Source organism: Lepeophtheirus salmonis, chromosome 8 (assembly GCF_016086655.4).
Source record: "Lepeophtheirus salmonis chromosome 8, UVic_Lsal_1.4, whole genome shotgun sequence".
Classification (NCBI taxonomy): Eukaryota; Metazoa; Arthropoda; class Copepoda; order Siphonostomatoida; family Caligidae; genus Lepeophtheirus; species Lepeophtheirus salmonis.
Genome location: NC_052138.2, coordinates 36,760,632 through 36,775,086, shown reverse-complemented (window position 1 = coordinate 36,775,086; position 14,455 = coordinate 36,760,632). Strand labels below are relative to the sequence as shown.

At 32.7% G+C, this 14,455-nt stretch overlaps 4 protein-coding genes across 5 annotated transcripts; 1 reads left to right on the top strand and 3 right to left on the bottom strand.

Annotated features, from left to right (window-relative positions):
- Positions 1-939: 939 nt before the first annotated feature.
- LOC121123681 (serine/threonine-protein phosphatase 2A 56 kDa regulatory subunit epsilon isoform) lies at positions 940-7,283 on the bottom strand. 2 transcript variants are annotated; one of them, XM_040718808.2, is made up of 8 exons: positions 7,142-7,283; positions 4,511-4,707; positions 4,351-4,452; positions 4,067-4,290; positions 2,487-2,760; positions 2,311-2,430; positions 2,019-2,246; positions 940-1,957 (listed from the first exon to the last, which is right to left on the bottom strand). In XM_040718808.2, the coding sequence occupies exons 1-7, from the start codon at positions 7,281-7,283 to the stop codon at positions 2,217-2,219; spliced, it is 1,089 nt and encodes a 362-aa protein (XP_040574742.1). In that variant the 3' UTR covers positions 940-1,957; positions 2,019-2,216. The 2 variants fall into 2 exon arrangements, with proteins under 2 accessions (XP_040574742.1, XP_040574741.1); XM_040718807.2 differs by lacking the exon at positions 7,142-7,283 and adding an exon at positions 4,821-5,325.
- A 1,288-nt stretch (positions 7,284-8,571) lies between these two features.
- On the top strand, positions 8,572-10,446 carry LOC121123683 (CUE domain-containing protein 1). The gene is made up of 2 exons (XM_040718809.2): positions 8,572-9,239; positions 9,361-10,446. The coding sequence occupies exons 1-2, from the start codon at positions 8,973-8,975 to the stop codon at positions 10,093-10,095; spliced, it is 1,002 nt and encodes a 333-aa protein (XP_040574743.1). The 5' UTR covers positions 8,572-8,972; the 3' UTR covers positions 10,096-10,446.
- Positions 10,447-10,736: 290 nt separating this feature from the next.
- LOC121122905 (large ribosomal subunit protein mL41-like) lies at positions 10,737-11,490 on the bottom strand. Its single transcript, XM_040717984.2, has one exon. The coding sequence runs from the start codon at positions 11,488-11,490 to the stop codon at positions 10,924-10,926; it is 567 nt and encodes a 188-aa protein (XP_040573918.1). The 3' UTR covers positions 10,737-10,923.
- Position 11,491: 1 nt separating this feature from the next.
- Positions 11,492-12,555, bottom strand: LOC121122904 (general transcription factor IIF subunit 2). The gene is made up of 2 exons (XM_040717982.2): positions 12,167-12,555; positions 11,492-12,096 (listed from the first exon to the last, which is right to left on the bottom strand). Exons 1-2 carry the CDS (start codon positions 12,501-12,503, stop codon positions 11,612-11,614), a joined length of 822 nt encoding a protein of 273 aa, XP_040573916.1. The 5' UTR covers positions 12,504-12,555; the 3' UTR covers positions 11,492-11,611.
- Positions 12,556-14,455: the final 1,900 nt, after the last annotated feature.

The window sequence follows — 14,455 nt, the reverse complement described above, 5'->3', positions numbered from 1 at the left end:
AAAATGATGATGTCTTTTTTGAAAACACCTTATTCTCTTCTTTAACATACTGATGACACAATGTAACAACAATGGAAAAAACTTAATATAATTTTTCAGATAGTTTTTGTTTGTTTCTAAATTATCAGTTAGTTTAATTCAGTCTGTATTATACTCAATTAAAAATACGTGTAAGTGAATTAAGCCTTACAATTATTATCTATTAAAACAACAAGATATTAATTGATTTCAGAGCTTTTTTCCTTCTTCATCTTTCATATAATTTAATTTAATAACAAAAAATTTAAAGGGGAGTAGATGGTGAAATTTAACATATTAACTGCATGAATAATAGTTATCAAAATCATTAGTTCATCAAAAGTTTAAAAGCTACAAGATGTAATAAAAAAAAAACAAAAAACCGAAGACTAAATTCAGTGGTGGCAGACTAGCAATATTTATAAATAATAATTATATATTTTTTAAATACCCAACGAATTGTATGCACAAAAACAAATAATAATGAACTCCCCCCCTGTAACACGTGAAAAAAATGATTATTAATTATTTATCTTCCTTTTTGCTTGCCTGCTGATAATGAATAAAGTAAAAGCACTGGTTTGTTTAAATAAAAATGAATGTTATAAAAACAAGTAGGATTATAAATAGCTTACACACACACACACCGACAAATAAAGGTGCACAATGACTTATATATATATAAATATATAATATGCTGCATATGTTCCGTACAACAAGGGTTCTTATGGACTTATCACACCAGGAAACAATGAATACGTATATAAATACCATCTCGTCCTACTAAATATTACAACTCAATTCGTTTCTGTATGTAGTTATATACTTCATTAGCATCAATATATATTTATTTTATCATCAATTGGGAAAAACAACTGAATGTATCCATAGCAAGAGAGAAAGAATGAAAGAAAACAAAAAAGCTTTTGAATCATGTTTAATATTAATATAGTTATTATCATTATTATCAAGTAAGAATAGGAAATTGTGAGACCATAGGGTAGTCTTGAGTGGTGCTTAGTAGTAGTAGTAGTAGTAGTAGAGTGGTAGTAATAGATAATTATTACATACTATCAAATAAATCTAAGAAAGATAAAATGCGTTAACACAACGAGTACATTTAGTTTTTTTTGTTTATTTTTTTCCAACGGTTTTTTCCAAAATATTCTTAAGTTATCCCATTCTAAGTAAGTAAGTGCTATAAACTAAAAATATTCAAACTCCTAGCAATTTTGACATAAAAAATAAAGGGAACTTTGATGGTAGGACATTAATTCAGTACATCTATTTGCAATTCTCTCGACTAATAAGAGTGATATTATCATCTTTGATTAAAGAATTATGGCACTAACATAGTTTTCCTTGGAATAGAAACATTTTTCACCTTCATAGCAGACGAGATATAAATATATACGGATACATATCTTTCTTTTAAAAATAAATACTTTAGATCAAGGGGCACATCTGTCTTTTTTAGTGCTCAATTAACACAAGGTTCGCATAGTTTAAAAATTATCACTTCCTCTTTAAATTTCTTTGATAATCGAAACTTGGCCTTTTTCATAAACTAGTAAAACGTGCTATACGATATCTTATCCTTTCTTCTCGAAACGGTTTACTCCATACATTTCTATTTTTTTAAGCTTATCAAATTTATAAAAACTTTTTTTTTTTGAAGTTTTTGTACGTTTTCCGATATTTCACGAATCAATTGGTATGGAAGAAATAACTAAAACGAGATAATTTCGCCACTGATGAGAAGAAATTTAAGGATGATGACCGAAAAAAGACAACTGAAATGGTTCGCCTATTATTCCGACGCATTACTGGGATGATATTTGATTGATTCTATGTCTATCCCCTCTTTTTGGGCATTTGTTAAAGATAGATTTTCAAGCTTAACCCACAAGTCTTCTCTTTCCCTTTCCGCTTACGTTCTCTGTAATACAAATAAGGTTTAAAATAATAAAAAATACAAATTCATGGAATTTAAACGTTACTTGATCCTCTCGGCCTTATAAGAAGCTGTCAAGTCGTCAAACAAAATGGGATTCATTTCCATAAGGGATTTCAGAACGTTGTAAACAAAGGAAACAATTATTTTATTCCAATGTTCCTTCGACATTCGATATAAAGAAGGAAACATAATTGGAATTATGACTTTACTATTTTCATCAATCAGAGATATGACATATTCATTATTCCAAAAATAGAGCGCGTTCCGCAACCTAAATTTAAGAAACATTGAATTTAAAAATTAAATGAAAATGTCTAGAATATAATTAACTATACCTGAAAATGTGGACTTGAAACACAGCGTGCAATTTGCCTAAATAAGGGCTCTTGAATTTTGACAAATTGTGTAGGGTCAATGACATCCAAGATTTCTTCAATCTCTCCGATAAACATGACCTAAATCAATAATATTTTTAAGATAATCTCTTAAAAAATTAGAACTCCTTAGTTACCTCCTTATGTGAACACGTTTTAGGCCAAAATTTGAGTAATCCTTTTATGACTTGTTCTGTTAGTGTTGGATCTTTCTCCAGGAATTGAACTACACAATAAGCTAATTGGGCATGATAGAGCGATAGGCATCTAACTTTATGAAGAGGGATCAAGACTTTACATAAAAACTGAATATGTTCAGGTTTGAGTGGCAAAGCAAAGCCGTTTATGATACTTCCCAAGATTTCCAAAAGTTCTCCAACTCCATTAAAGTGTTCAGTTTCGTAAATAAATCTAAAATAGCCATAAATAGTATTAATAAAATATTTGATAGGATAAGAATTCAAAACAAAATGTTTTTAATTGATTCAAAATTACTGTTTTCTCGCACAATGCATAGAATCCCCCTATTGAAAAAAAAAAAAAAAAAAGAAAACTATTACATTTAACACTGTGACTATGTACTCTACGACATAACATTCTATCCCTAGCTTACTACAAAATATATAATAATTTTATTCAAACAAAATTCGACAAAAGCATGTCAGTTATAAATATATATATATAAAGACATAGATAACAATAATATGCATTTCTTGATTAACAAAATTAATAGGACCTGACCTACTGACGAAACAAAATATTTTCTCTTCATTGTTAAACTGCAATAGACAATTTTCAAGTAATTAACTTCAAATATTTTTTTAAATAAATATCATTGTTTCTAAAAATATATAAACCTTACCAAGGAGCTCAGACATTCTTGAATACCCTATTGATAAATACAACTAGGGAACATTTCAAGAACATTATTTTCATTATAATTTTAAAATTAATGCAATTCTAAACTTTGTTTAAATATATTTGGTTTGAAACAGGGATAGCGAAATCAAAGTACTTGAAAATTCACTCTTGCTTTGGTAAATGCATATCTACGTTTAAAATTCTTATTATATAAATATATATAATATGGCTCCTTGCCAGGTCAACAGTCTACATAATAACAAATCGTCAGTTTCTAAAGATAAATAAGATGAAAAAACGATATTCATCTAACTTATATAAAGTAATTCACATTTCAGTGTATTAGGAGCTTATCATTGCATATTTATTAATATAAAAAAGTTCTAAAGATAGATATATTATTTAAATGAGAGAAGTTACTGTTTGAGATATTGTATATCAATTAAATTTTTCAATTAAGGACAACCAACGATTTGCAAAATAATTAACAGAAAAAATGACTAAAAAATGGAAAAAAATAAAAATACAATATCTGTAAGTCTAGAAGCTCATTCACTTCCCCCTAGGAAGAGTTATTTCACATATTTGAAAGCTTTCCAAGATATATACGATTTAAGTTCAAAAGAAGAGCATTTTGTCCATTCTGGATTACTTTCTCTACGAACCGGCAGCTCGTAACATGTATGAAAAACAGAGAAATGAAGTTATCATTATTATGATTAAAATAAATCTCATTAGCAATAAAAAGGAAACGGAAAGAATGAAATAAGACTTGAGCATAATGCATTACAGATATATATAAAAAAAAGTTGTCCTTAATAAACCAATACTTTACACATATGATTTAAATTCTTACTTGAGGAAAAAATTGTTGATTTGTTTACGAATAAAAGCTCTCAAGCCCAAAAATTTCCCATATATTCTATGAAGAATAGTCTTAAGAAAATCCCGTTCGCGTGGGTCTTCACTGTCAAATAGCTCAAGTAATTGAAGAACGAATTTTTGATCAATAACTTTTTTGCCGTTAACAGGCTGAAAGTCGGGTGATTCCAGAAATCTCAGGAAAAAGTCATACACAAGCTAATTAGGGAAATTAAATATTATTGAATACAAAGCAAACAAAAATTACATCGTCATTACCTTCAAATGAGGCCAACTTGCTTCAAATGTAGGATCATCTTCCTCAGGATCAAAATCTATGTTTTCTATAGGCGGGAGAGTTCGAAAAAGATTACAGGCGACCTAAAATAAATAAAGGCGAATATAAAATCATAATGAAGAGTATTTGATATTGATTTACCATACGAATAATTTCTGGATACATTGCTTCAGTGAATGCATTTTTTCCTGGAGTTATGTGATCTAGGATCTCCGTTAGAGTTGCTCTTTTAACTTCTTTACCCTTAATATCCAGAGCAGCATCACTAAAGTCAAAAACTACACAGCACTGACGTAATTTACGAATAAATAACTCCTCTTGTTCGGTAGAAGGAACATCTGAAACGGTTAAGACATACACACAATTAGAATCAATACAAAGGAAAAAGAAGAGCAATACAAATTATTTCCGAACATTTACACAGAATAAGTACATGATTGACGAATTATACCTATTAAACTTGGCATTGTTAATGGGGAGGACGTGGTAGGACTCACAGGACTCTGAACAACTATTGAAGGGGGCTGTACTAAAACAGACACTACTGATGAAGTTTCTATCAAACTTTGACCTACAGCGGGAGTTTCGGCATTCTTGGTATCTTGAAGCCAGTTTAAAATATAATTGTGAGAGTTTTTGGTATAACTGATTTCTGGGCTGCTCATAATGACAGCGAATTATATCCATGGCAAGCTGAATTGTATAACTAATGTAAAATTAGATGAAGTAGAAAAATCTGTTGAGAACACTCCATTCACCACGAGATCATTAAAATAATCAAACACTTTGACGATATAGGTTTTAGGAGTATATACTTCCTATCAAATATAGAGCTTCTCTTTCACTCTATAATAATTTGACAATCATTTAAACAAAATAATATTACTAGAGACAACATTTGCAATGAAGTATATATTACTATTTCTTTTCAATAGAGCGCACGTAAGAAAGAAACTGGCCTCACCTATCTTTAAAAAAAAGAAAAAAAATCGGTAAAAATGAGGCCGCCTCTACGACACTCCGTTGAGCTTCAGGAAAAGAAGAGTCCACTAAGGTGGCTTACTACCCAACGAAACGAAAGGCATTCCTCAGACCCGCTTTGAAATATCCCCACTAAAATTATGACGTTAATGACTAGCTACCTTAAACCGAGTGTCGAATAACACATAGTTACGTTATCTTTATTAAGTCATTTATTTGGTATTTTAGTCATTTACATTTTGCGTACTTTTTAGAACAATGATCAAAGTTATAATGTTAGAACTATAGAATAATAGGTTAAATATTTCCCTTTTTGTAAATTCAACAATTACATTAAGTAAAAGAGCATATTCGTAATAATAGAAGAATATACACTATCTAGCTATATTTGTTATCATTAAAAAAACAAAAATACTTGATTTCCACTCGTACCCCCCCATTTACAAGTTCCATAAAAATTACGTTTTCTGTATAGAACAAAAACAGGAAATGTAATGGTCAATAAGAAGTGATGTACTTAGTAGATAATTAATTTCAAATATTACCTTGTAAAGAAGGAAATAACTATATTATATTCCAACACAGGGTTAAAAAAATGGCCAGAATTGTATTAATATATTTATTAAAAAACAACGATCCACGGCCAGTTGCATATTACTTAACAAATCTAATAAAATAAAGGTATTCAACAAACATACAAATAACATTTTATTCAAACTGAAATGATGTAGTTTAGAATAATCTAACTTATAAAAATGATATATTTGAACTTATCTAATGACTTTATTACAGTATAAAAGCGAAAACATATTTTCACAACAGCTCTTCATTAAAGTTATAAATAATATTTTTTTCATCAGCTATATCTAGTAGTATTACATTAGATTTGTATCAATAGATAAAATAATAATATATTTAAAAAAAAAGAAATAAATAAGCAGAGGTCAGATCTGTCATTAATAGATTTTGTGGTACTAGTTTAATTAGATTTTTGAATACAATTGATGCAAGTTAAAATGATGAGCAATAATAATTAATACATAATCCCTTTGAACTTGCTACGGAAGACAATACAAGATAATTTAATTATTAAGAGGGAGAGTAAAAAAAAGAAAAAAGAAGAGAATAACAGGAATTAAGAACTTTACTTGAGCTGTGAAATTTTCTCAGAAATATGCTAAAACCAGCACAACCTGTTCATTAATCATTACAATTAAATGATCTAGAACTCTCTTTTAAGGTAAAATTGAGCTAAAACGTTATGTTGTTCCAGATCATGAACTCACTAAATAAAAAGGTTCAACTGCAAAAAGAAATAGAAAAGATGTATGCTTTCCTTGCCATTTCTATATATGTAGAGATATATATAAATGTTGTCCCCAGTCGTATATGTATGCAGTATTGTTTTTTAAGTGTAAAGGCCATCATTTTGAACTACTCATGAAGCACATGGATATTTCAAGGGCAAAATTCAATGGAAGAATAGGAGGGATAAGGACCAAATTGTCGTAGCTCAAAAGTACTACTACAAGTGTTATTGCCTATAATGTATGCCAGCCTAGGAGTCAATATTCAATGTCCCTACTTCAAAATAGAGAAATTCAGCCCAGAAAATGCAACCTGATTGACGCAAGAGGAGGAACGTGACTCTTTGGTTAACTCAAGAGTAGGGTTTCTAAGCCCTGTTAGGAATGCAAGAAGCCCTATGAAGGAAGGGAAAGAAGCCCTTCAAGTGCCCAAAGTGAATCCTAGTGGGAGGAGCAATGAGCAATGAGCAAAATGAGTAATTACCTGCAAATGCTGACAAGGGTTGAAGATCCACGTCTCCTCCCGTTCGAAATCGAGAGGATCCTTGACTTTTCTTTTGCTTCTTTTTCAGGGATCTTTTCGAGAAGGGATCGATACGATCCACGAAAGTTCCAGCAGAAGACATATCCTCAGAGATCGGGTGGTCAAGCGGCGGCGGCGGCGGTCAGGGGAATCAGACCCAAGCAGCAAGCGAGAAAAAGCGGGAAAATGTGTCTTTGGGGACGAGTTGCTCAACTGATAAGAATCAATGTAGTAATACTAGGCTTGCTTCTTCCTGTTCTCAGAATCCATCATCCCAAGGGCTAAAGCTCAAGCCAGAGCAGAGGCTAATTCAATCAAATGAGCGTAAAGGAGAGGATGATCCACAGGACAGATACGCATAGTAGTCAGGAGTGCACTCCACAAGGCTCAAGGGTGGGATAGACTTGGCTTCTTCACTCTGCCTAGAGACTATCTATCAAGTCGATTCTAATTTTCAACACACAGAACTTCACTAGTACAAGTAACTTGCTTCTTTCCTTTTCGTTTTCCTTCACTCTTCTTCTTCTTCTTCTCTTCTCTTCTCTTCTCTTTTTTTTTGGAATTCTTCTCCTTTTCTTTTCTTTCCTTTTCTCTCTCTCTCTCTCTCTCTTCTTCCTTCCTTCCTTGGAGTCGAATATTAAATCTCAGATTCTTCTTCTCTTTCCTTATTTGACTTCTTACTCCCTAGGTGTAGTAGTAGCAGTAGTAGTTGCAGCGAATTCAACTCAACTCACACAAGTCCACTCCACGAATGAAATCCCCCTTCTCTCTACTTAGTTCTTCTTTTCCTTCTCCTCTTTCCTCTTCTTGATGTTCTTCTACTCCTCCTCCCCCTGCACTACAGTCAGTACTACTCAGTTGCAGTAGTCACTCACTGCTGCTGCGACTGCTCTTAGTCCTTCCTCTCTTCTTTCATCATCACCATCCACAATCTTAACAATGAATCCAATGTAGGGCTAATAGGATCACTCTCACTCACTCTATTTCTACACTATTCTAGGACAGACAAAAAATGTCACCTCTACTTCACAATATTTCTTTTATTCTAAATAGGAAATGAGAGACAGATCCTTAAACTCTTTGCAATTCTCTTCCCCCTTTTTTAATTCTTCTTTCTCTCTCTTTCTTTTCTGCCTTCTATACCCGTAACTAGCTGAGAAAGATGGCCGAAATAAGTTAGGTCTGGAATAATCAGAGACGCATCCAAAAGGGCTTAGGAATCTATTTTTCTTTTCCTTCTACTCAATCTCTCTTGCACCTCTCACACTCCAGCAATGGGGCAGATGAATCGGAATCCTTAAAAATAGAGGACACAAACGTGGCTTTGACGTCATGGATCTCAATAATCTAAGCTGGGAGAGCTATGAGGCCTCAAAGCCCACCCTGGCTTCCCAAGCCCTTTCTTTCTCATGCCTTTCTTTTTTTTTCCTAGAGAGGCGGGGCTCCCTCCTTCCATTCTCTCTCTAGCAGCTCAAGTTCATTTCATTAACTACTTGTGTAGTGAACTGCATTCCAGAGAAAGAGAGAGAAAGAGGAGTGAGGAGATGAGATAGCTCCTCCTTCCAATGACTTATCTCCATTTTCTTCTCCCACTATTTGTTTCTCAGCAGCACTCTCTTTTAACTCTTTTCACTTTTATTTGGACCAAGTGCGATCCTAGGCAGCTAGTGAAAAGAAAAAGAATGTTGTTGACATGAAGTGACGTCAATTGCAAGTTTCAAGATCATGACGTTTTATTGAAAAGGACAATTTACTGTTAACTTAATATTATTATTTCTATTATTCCGTTGTGATGATGGCAGCATCGGATGGCGCTCTGGACTTTGAAGAGGCCATGCGAGATTTCCGGGTTATGTTCCCGGAAATGGATTCAGAAGTGATAGAAGCCGTTCTTCGAGCTCATGGAGGAGAAGTGGATGCAACAATTGATCATTTATTAGCGATGAACACTTCAGAAACGGAGAAGTCCCTTCCAAAGGCAAAAGAGCCTCCAATGGAAGATCTCATTCAACTTGGCCCTTCCTTAAATATTCAAGAAACCATATTAGATCCTCTTAAGGTTAATAATATCTAGGCCTATATCTAATCCCATCAATTTTTAGTTGTTATCACTTGACACTTGGGGTTCAGTCTTTACAAATGACCTTGTCAACTTCATGTTGTCCCCTTTTCCCTTGCAGATTGAGAAGGATTCTTGTTCAAAAGCAGTTCTAGCTTACAGCCATCCTGAAAGAGCCTCAGATGAAGACAACACTCAGACAAAAGTGAGTGTTGTTCCTACTCCTCAAATGTTACAAAATCGCTATGAAGAGAATCTACGAAATCGAGAGCGTGTGCGCACTACGGGTATTGTGAATGAACCCTCTCTTTCACAATACTTGGAGGATGAAAGAGTGGCACTCATGCTCCAAAATGAAGAATTCATGGCAGAACTTAGAAGAGATCATGAGTTCATATCTGCGCTAGAAAATGAAAACGCTTCACCCGCAACGCTAACATCCTCCTCCACAAACTCGTATTCTTTATCGCCCAAAACATCTAAATTATCCATGGATGAAGCCATATTTAGAGAAAAGTTAAAGAATATGGGGAAGACGTCTAAAAAAAAGTTTTCTCAATTAGCTTCAATGTTTAGTAGAAGAAAAAATATCGCCAAGAGCATGCTTGGCACATCTTCAGCTCCATCAAATGATAATTTACTCCTTGGTGCAGAATCTCTAGTGAATGAAGATGACTCAGAAGATGAAAAACCATCATCATCCGGCTCTAGTTCAATGTTTAACACCAAATCCAAAGGGGTGGAAAATATTCGTCCTTTTTGTAGTAATGCGAAAAGGTTTGTTCATATAAAAAAAAAAATATATATAGCACTCGTTGTTGAGAATCTCTTAGTAAATATTAAAGGGATATATTAAAATTTTATTTATATATTAATTATGTAATTTTAATGGGGTCTGCATGGGCCACGATGAATTCCCTTCAAATATTTTAGGGGAACATCCAACAAACATTTTTCTTTCCTCTGAGCAAGAATGATTGCTCCATCTATTTGTATTTACTCTGTACCCTCGATTTCAATTTTTAATTACTCAATTGTTTTAACAAAAAAAAAAATATCTTTAATGATATATTAGGACATACATCTCAACTTCATGACTTTTCAGAAAGTTAACAACTACATACTTCATAAAAATGTGAAGTAGTCCCTGTAATTTGTATTAAATTATTTTTCTTTAGTATTCTAAAATAAAAGGAAAAGACTCTCAGCTGTCCGACTACTTTCTCAAATACTTAAATCCGCACATTGTTTTACAAAAAAAGTTGACATTTACCAATCTTTTTTTTTTTTTTTTTTTTATATTACGCTAGATAAAAATATGTACATCCCACTCCGATGGTATGAAAAATATATATTTATAATAAGACACAAATATAGTTTGTGTCTTATTATAAATTAATTTATATATTTCTATCTAATATCTATATTGAATCAAATTTAGTCATTTACTTGACGACTTCTGTCATATTAAAATAATTTGTTTTATACGAATATGTCACGGCTTATCTTTTGAAACAGGATTTCATTACTATTAGTCATTATTTGTTAATATTATATTTCATTTGTATTTTTTTCTATTTATATAAACTATTTTTTTTTTTTTTTTAAATAAGTAATCATGTTAATTGAAAAAAAAGTATTATTAAACATTTTATGATAGGACTACTGTAATTATTAAATATATCTAGAATCTCTTATACTTTAGCTTAAACCGCGGATCCTGAGCCTCTCCTCCTTGATATATATCTGAACCAGTCTTTTTGGCAGCAACATATGCTTCATGAATAGTCATTTTTTCGTATGAACTTGGTTCAAGTGAACTTCCGTCCTCATTTAACTTGTCCGATTTAAAGTCATTTACAATTTTGCTACCATATACGGCGTTAAATAAATCTTTGGGAGTGAGCTCTTCTTGAACAACATTCTTAGCACGGTATGAAACATAGGGTTTAAGCTTGAAATCCGTCAAGTCAGGTACTACGAGTTCTGGCCTCATTTCAGGAATATATTCCCAACCAATTTCGTGACGAATTCCAGTACTCCTACAACCGTAGTTCGTTGTGGGGTGATTAAGTTCAGGCTTGCCCTCGAATTTCTTGAAGAGTTTACTTTTGTGTACGGGCAAATGACGTTTATTTCCGAGTTTAAGCCTTCCTAAGAAGATTTTCTTGTAATCGAATTCACTCAAACGCTGGTGTTGTACAGAGGAAGTTGATAAATAAGTCTTTTGAATGAAGGGGCGGAAAGCCATGCTATAATAAAATAAATAAAACGACTTAATATAATTTATTAAGTATATAATGTAATAATATAGAAGAACAAGGAAGTTTCTGATAAATAATAATAGTATTAATAATTAATATATTTCAGATTTATTCATCATCAGAAGAAGAATCATCTCCCTTCTTCTGTTTTTCTTCATCCACTTTGTAATGTCTATATTCAGGCTTTAATTCCCACATATTTTTATGTGGATTCTTAAGATTATAATTACAGACTTCTTTCAGGACTTCTTTAAGATGTGTAATGGGCTGACGAGTTTCTCTAACAAGATCTTTAATATTGTAATATTGATGCTTTTCGAATAGAGCAAAAAGTCTCTCCATGACTTTTTCTTTATCGTCCCTACTCTTTTTGCCCTCTTCCTTTTTGCGACGTGCGTGTTCGATATTGGCTGCATGATTAGATATGGGTTTATAATGGTTGACAGCACGGTCAAGTTGGACAGTCTGTCTGGTAGGCTCAATGGCCTTAAGAATTGCTTCTCTCTTCACACTCATGTAGGTTTTATCTGATATTGGACGACATTCCGCCTTTTTCACAACACGGCCTTCAAGGGATACGCGGTCAGGGCCCTCTGCAAATGGAAATATCATATGTTAATACATTTTTCGATGTTAATGAATGATGATTAAATATTATCTCACCTGAATTGGAGGTGAGCCGGGAAAAAACTCCAAGTGTTTGTGCCATCACATTAGAGACAATAAACTTATGTTGCTTCGGAATGGCTTGATTCGTAGTTGACTTGGAGCCACTCTCTCCTTCCCTCTTTGCGATGATTTTATCGTCCAAACTGAATGAAACATCGGGTTTTGCTCGAGGACGCTTCACAATCCTCAATTTTCCAACTTCCTCATTTTCAGGGGCCTTTTCCCATCGATCAGCTATGTATTTTGGAACTTTGACGAGCCATACTCCTCTTTTACGATTCTCAGTAAATAGATCCTTGTCAGATATTTTAGTTGGAGGATTTGAAGACATATTTATAAGTTCACAGTCGAGCAGCAGTTTCTCCACTGTACCGTTCTCTCATTTGTTTATTTATTCTTCTTCCTCTCCTGAGCTTAAAACTCAGTCCTACCAACAGCTATTTACAACAGTAGCTGATATCCTTAGCTACAAACTTTAATAAATGCACATTTTTAAATATCCATTGTTTTATAAGTAGGATTTAAACTTCCATGATCTTATGACACACTCATCATAGGCGCAAGCAGGGGTGGGCTGGAGGGGATGTAGCCTCTTCCAAATGAAGGAATTTTGGTAATTCGATCTAAATTATCCAGCAGAGGGAAAAGTTTAATTAAAAAAAACAAGCCCTCTTCCCTCTTAAAAATATAATCTTGAGATCGCCCCTACTCATTTATAGAGCATTTTCATTTATGTAATAAATTGCATCATAATTGAAGGAGACACCATTTTAGGGACTCAAAGTTAATATTTGTGACTACGCAGAATGGACAAATTTCCAATAAGCCTTGATAAAACTCTATCTAATGCCTTTTCGAATAAAGGAAGACTTATCCACTGCATGGAATACTACTTAATACTAATGATAAACATAGATATTTGATGTACATCAAATTAATATTTATAGAAAATCGCTAAAAATTGTTAGATTTGTACAAATTTCTTATATTTTTGATCGACTAGGGGCGAGAAAAATATGATAGTTGGAGAAAAACATCCTATATATTCTATTAATGGTTAATTTGTATCTAAATACAGATATAAGATTATATAACGACGTAATAAAATATTTGTAATACATTTTAGGGTTATATGTATATAATAAAACTAGACAATTCAGCGATAAAAATGTAATAGACAGTAAGGTTTAAGTCCTTCTATTTTTTGGTCCCATTTTGATATCCAATAGTTCACTAATTTCAATAATATTAATAAAAAGCGTGTTTCATTCTTATAAAACTTGGTTGTTTAGACCCTCAAAAGGGACGACATCAAAATCGTGACGTCAAGTGTAAACGCTCTATAGTACTAAAGGACTCAAGTTTATATAGCACTGGTTCTTAATCTTTTTGGAGGCAAGGTAACTAGAAATATATGTATTGGAGATAGTGAACCCTATCAGTTTCATATTAATATTCACCGAACCCCTCTTCATTGGTCAAGTTGAGAATGTCATCACAAATCATCAGTTTTGTATCCGTTCACTCTTTTTCCGTTCATTTTGTAAAAAAATTCTGTTCACCGTTAATTCGTTCATTTTTGAATTTTTATTTATTCATTTAATATTTATCTAGTATAAAAAGTCCAACCTAAAAAAATACTCATTAATATACAAAACCCTTTCTGTATCGTAATACATAAAAATGAGCCTCAAGGGCGAAGCTCACTAAAAGCTAAACATGCAATCCCAGGGATCCTAAAATGATACTCTCCATTTTTATAAATGGTGTCCAATTTCTTTAAATTGTTTTTGTTTTTTTAATATCCTTAAAATAGAGGCAGTACTTTTATTTAAGGCAACCTCCAATTTATTTTCAACAGCCTCCCTCCTTTAAAAAATTGCTAAACCGACATATTTTTTATGAGTTACCTTATTTAATGGAAAGATTGACCCTTGGCATAGACAATATAGGCAAATGATTAGTGTGCCGTTCATTCAGGGTACGAAGAAAAAAAAAGTGACCCGAACCTAACCCGACTTTCGGGTTGAGCTTAACTTTTCCAACATTATAGTTGGGCCAAGTTGCACCCATAAAACTAGGTGCTGCTTGGTCTTTAATTGTAAGGCCCACTCGGATTTCATTTTTTGGCTGATTTTATTTTTTGGAAAGGCCTCTTATTGGTTTTTAATTGATTTGTTGATTTTTTCAAAAGGTTCTGAATTCCTCCTGTGAGTACATTTCTGATATACACAAAGTGGTCCTAGTTTTCTATAGTGTTAACATCTCCAGATAGGTGGGTTC

Coding starts and splice junctions, on each gene's coding strand:
- LOC121123683 (XM_040718809.2), top strand. CDS start 8,973: ATGATGGCAGCATCGGATGGCGCTCTGGACTTTGAAGAGGCCATGCGA. Junction 9,240..9,360: donor CCATATTAGATCCTCTTAAG/GTTAATAATATC, acceptor TTTCCCTTGCAG/ATTGAGAAGGATTCTTGTTC.
- LOC121123681 (XM_040718807.2), bottom strand. CDS start 5,034: ATGAGCAGCCCAGAAATCAGTTATACCAAAAACTCTCACAATTATATT. Junction 4,453..4,510: donor ATCCAGAAATTATTCGTATG/GTAAATCAATAT, acceptor TATTTATTTTAG/GTCGCCTGTAATCTTTTTCG. Junction 2,761..4,066: donor ATCAACAATTTTTTCCTCAA/GTAAGAATTTAA, acceptor TGGCTATTTTAG/ATTTATTTACGAAACTGAAC.
- LOC121122905 (XM_040717984.2), bottom strand. CDS start 11,490: ATGGCTTTCCGCCCCTTCATTCAAAAGACTTATTTATCAACTTCCTCT.
- LOC121122904 (XM_040717982.2), bottom strand. CDS start 12,503: ATGTCTTCAAATCCTCCAACTAAAATATCTGACAAGGATCTATTTACT. Junction 12,097..12,166: donor CCGGCTCACCTCCAATTCAG/GTGAGATAATAT, acceptor TTCCATTTGCAG/AGGGCCCTGACCGCGTATCC.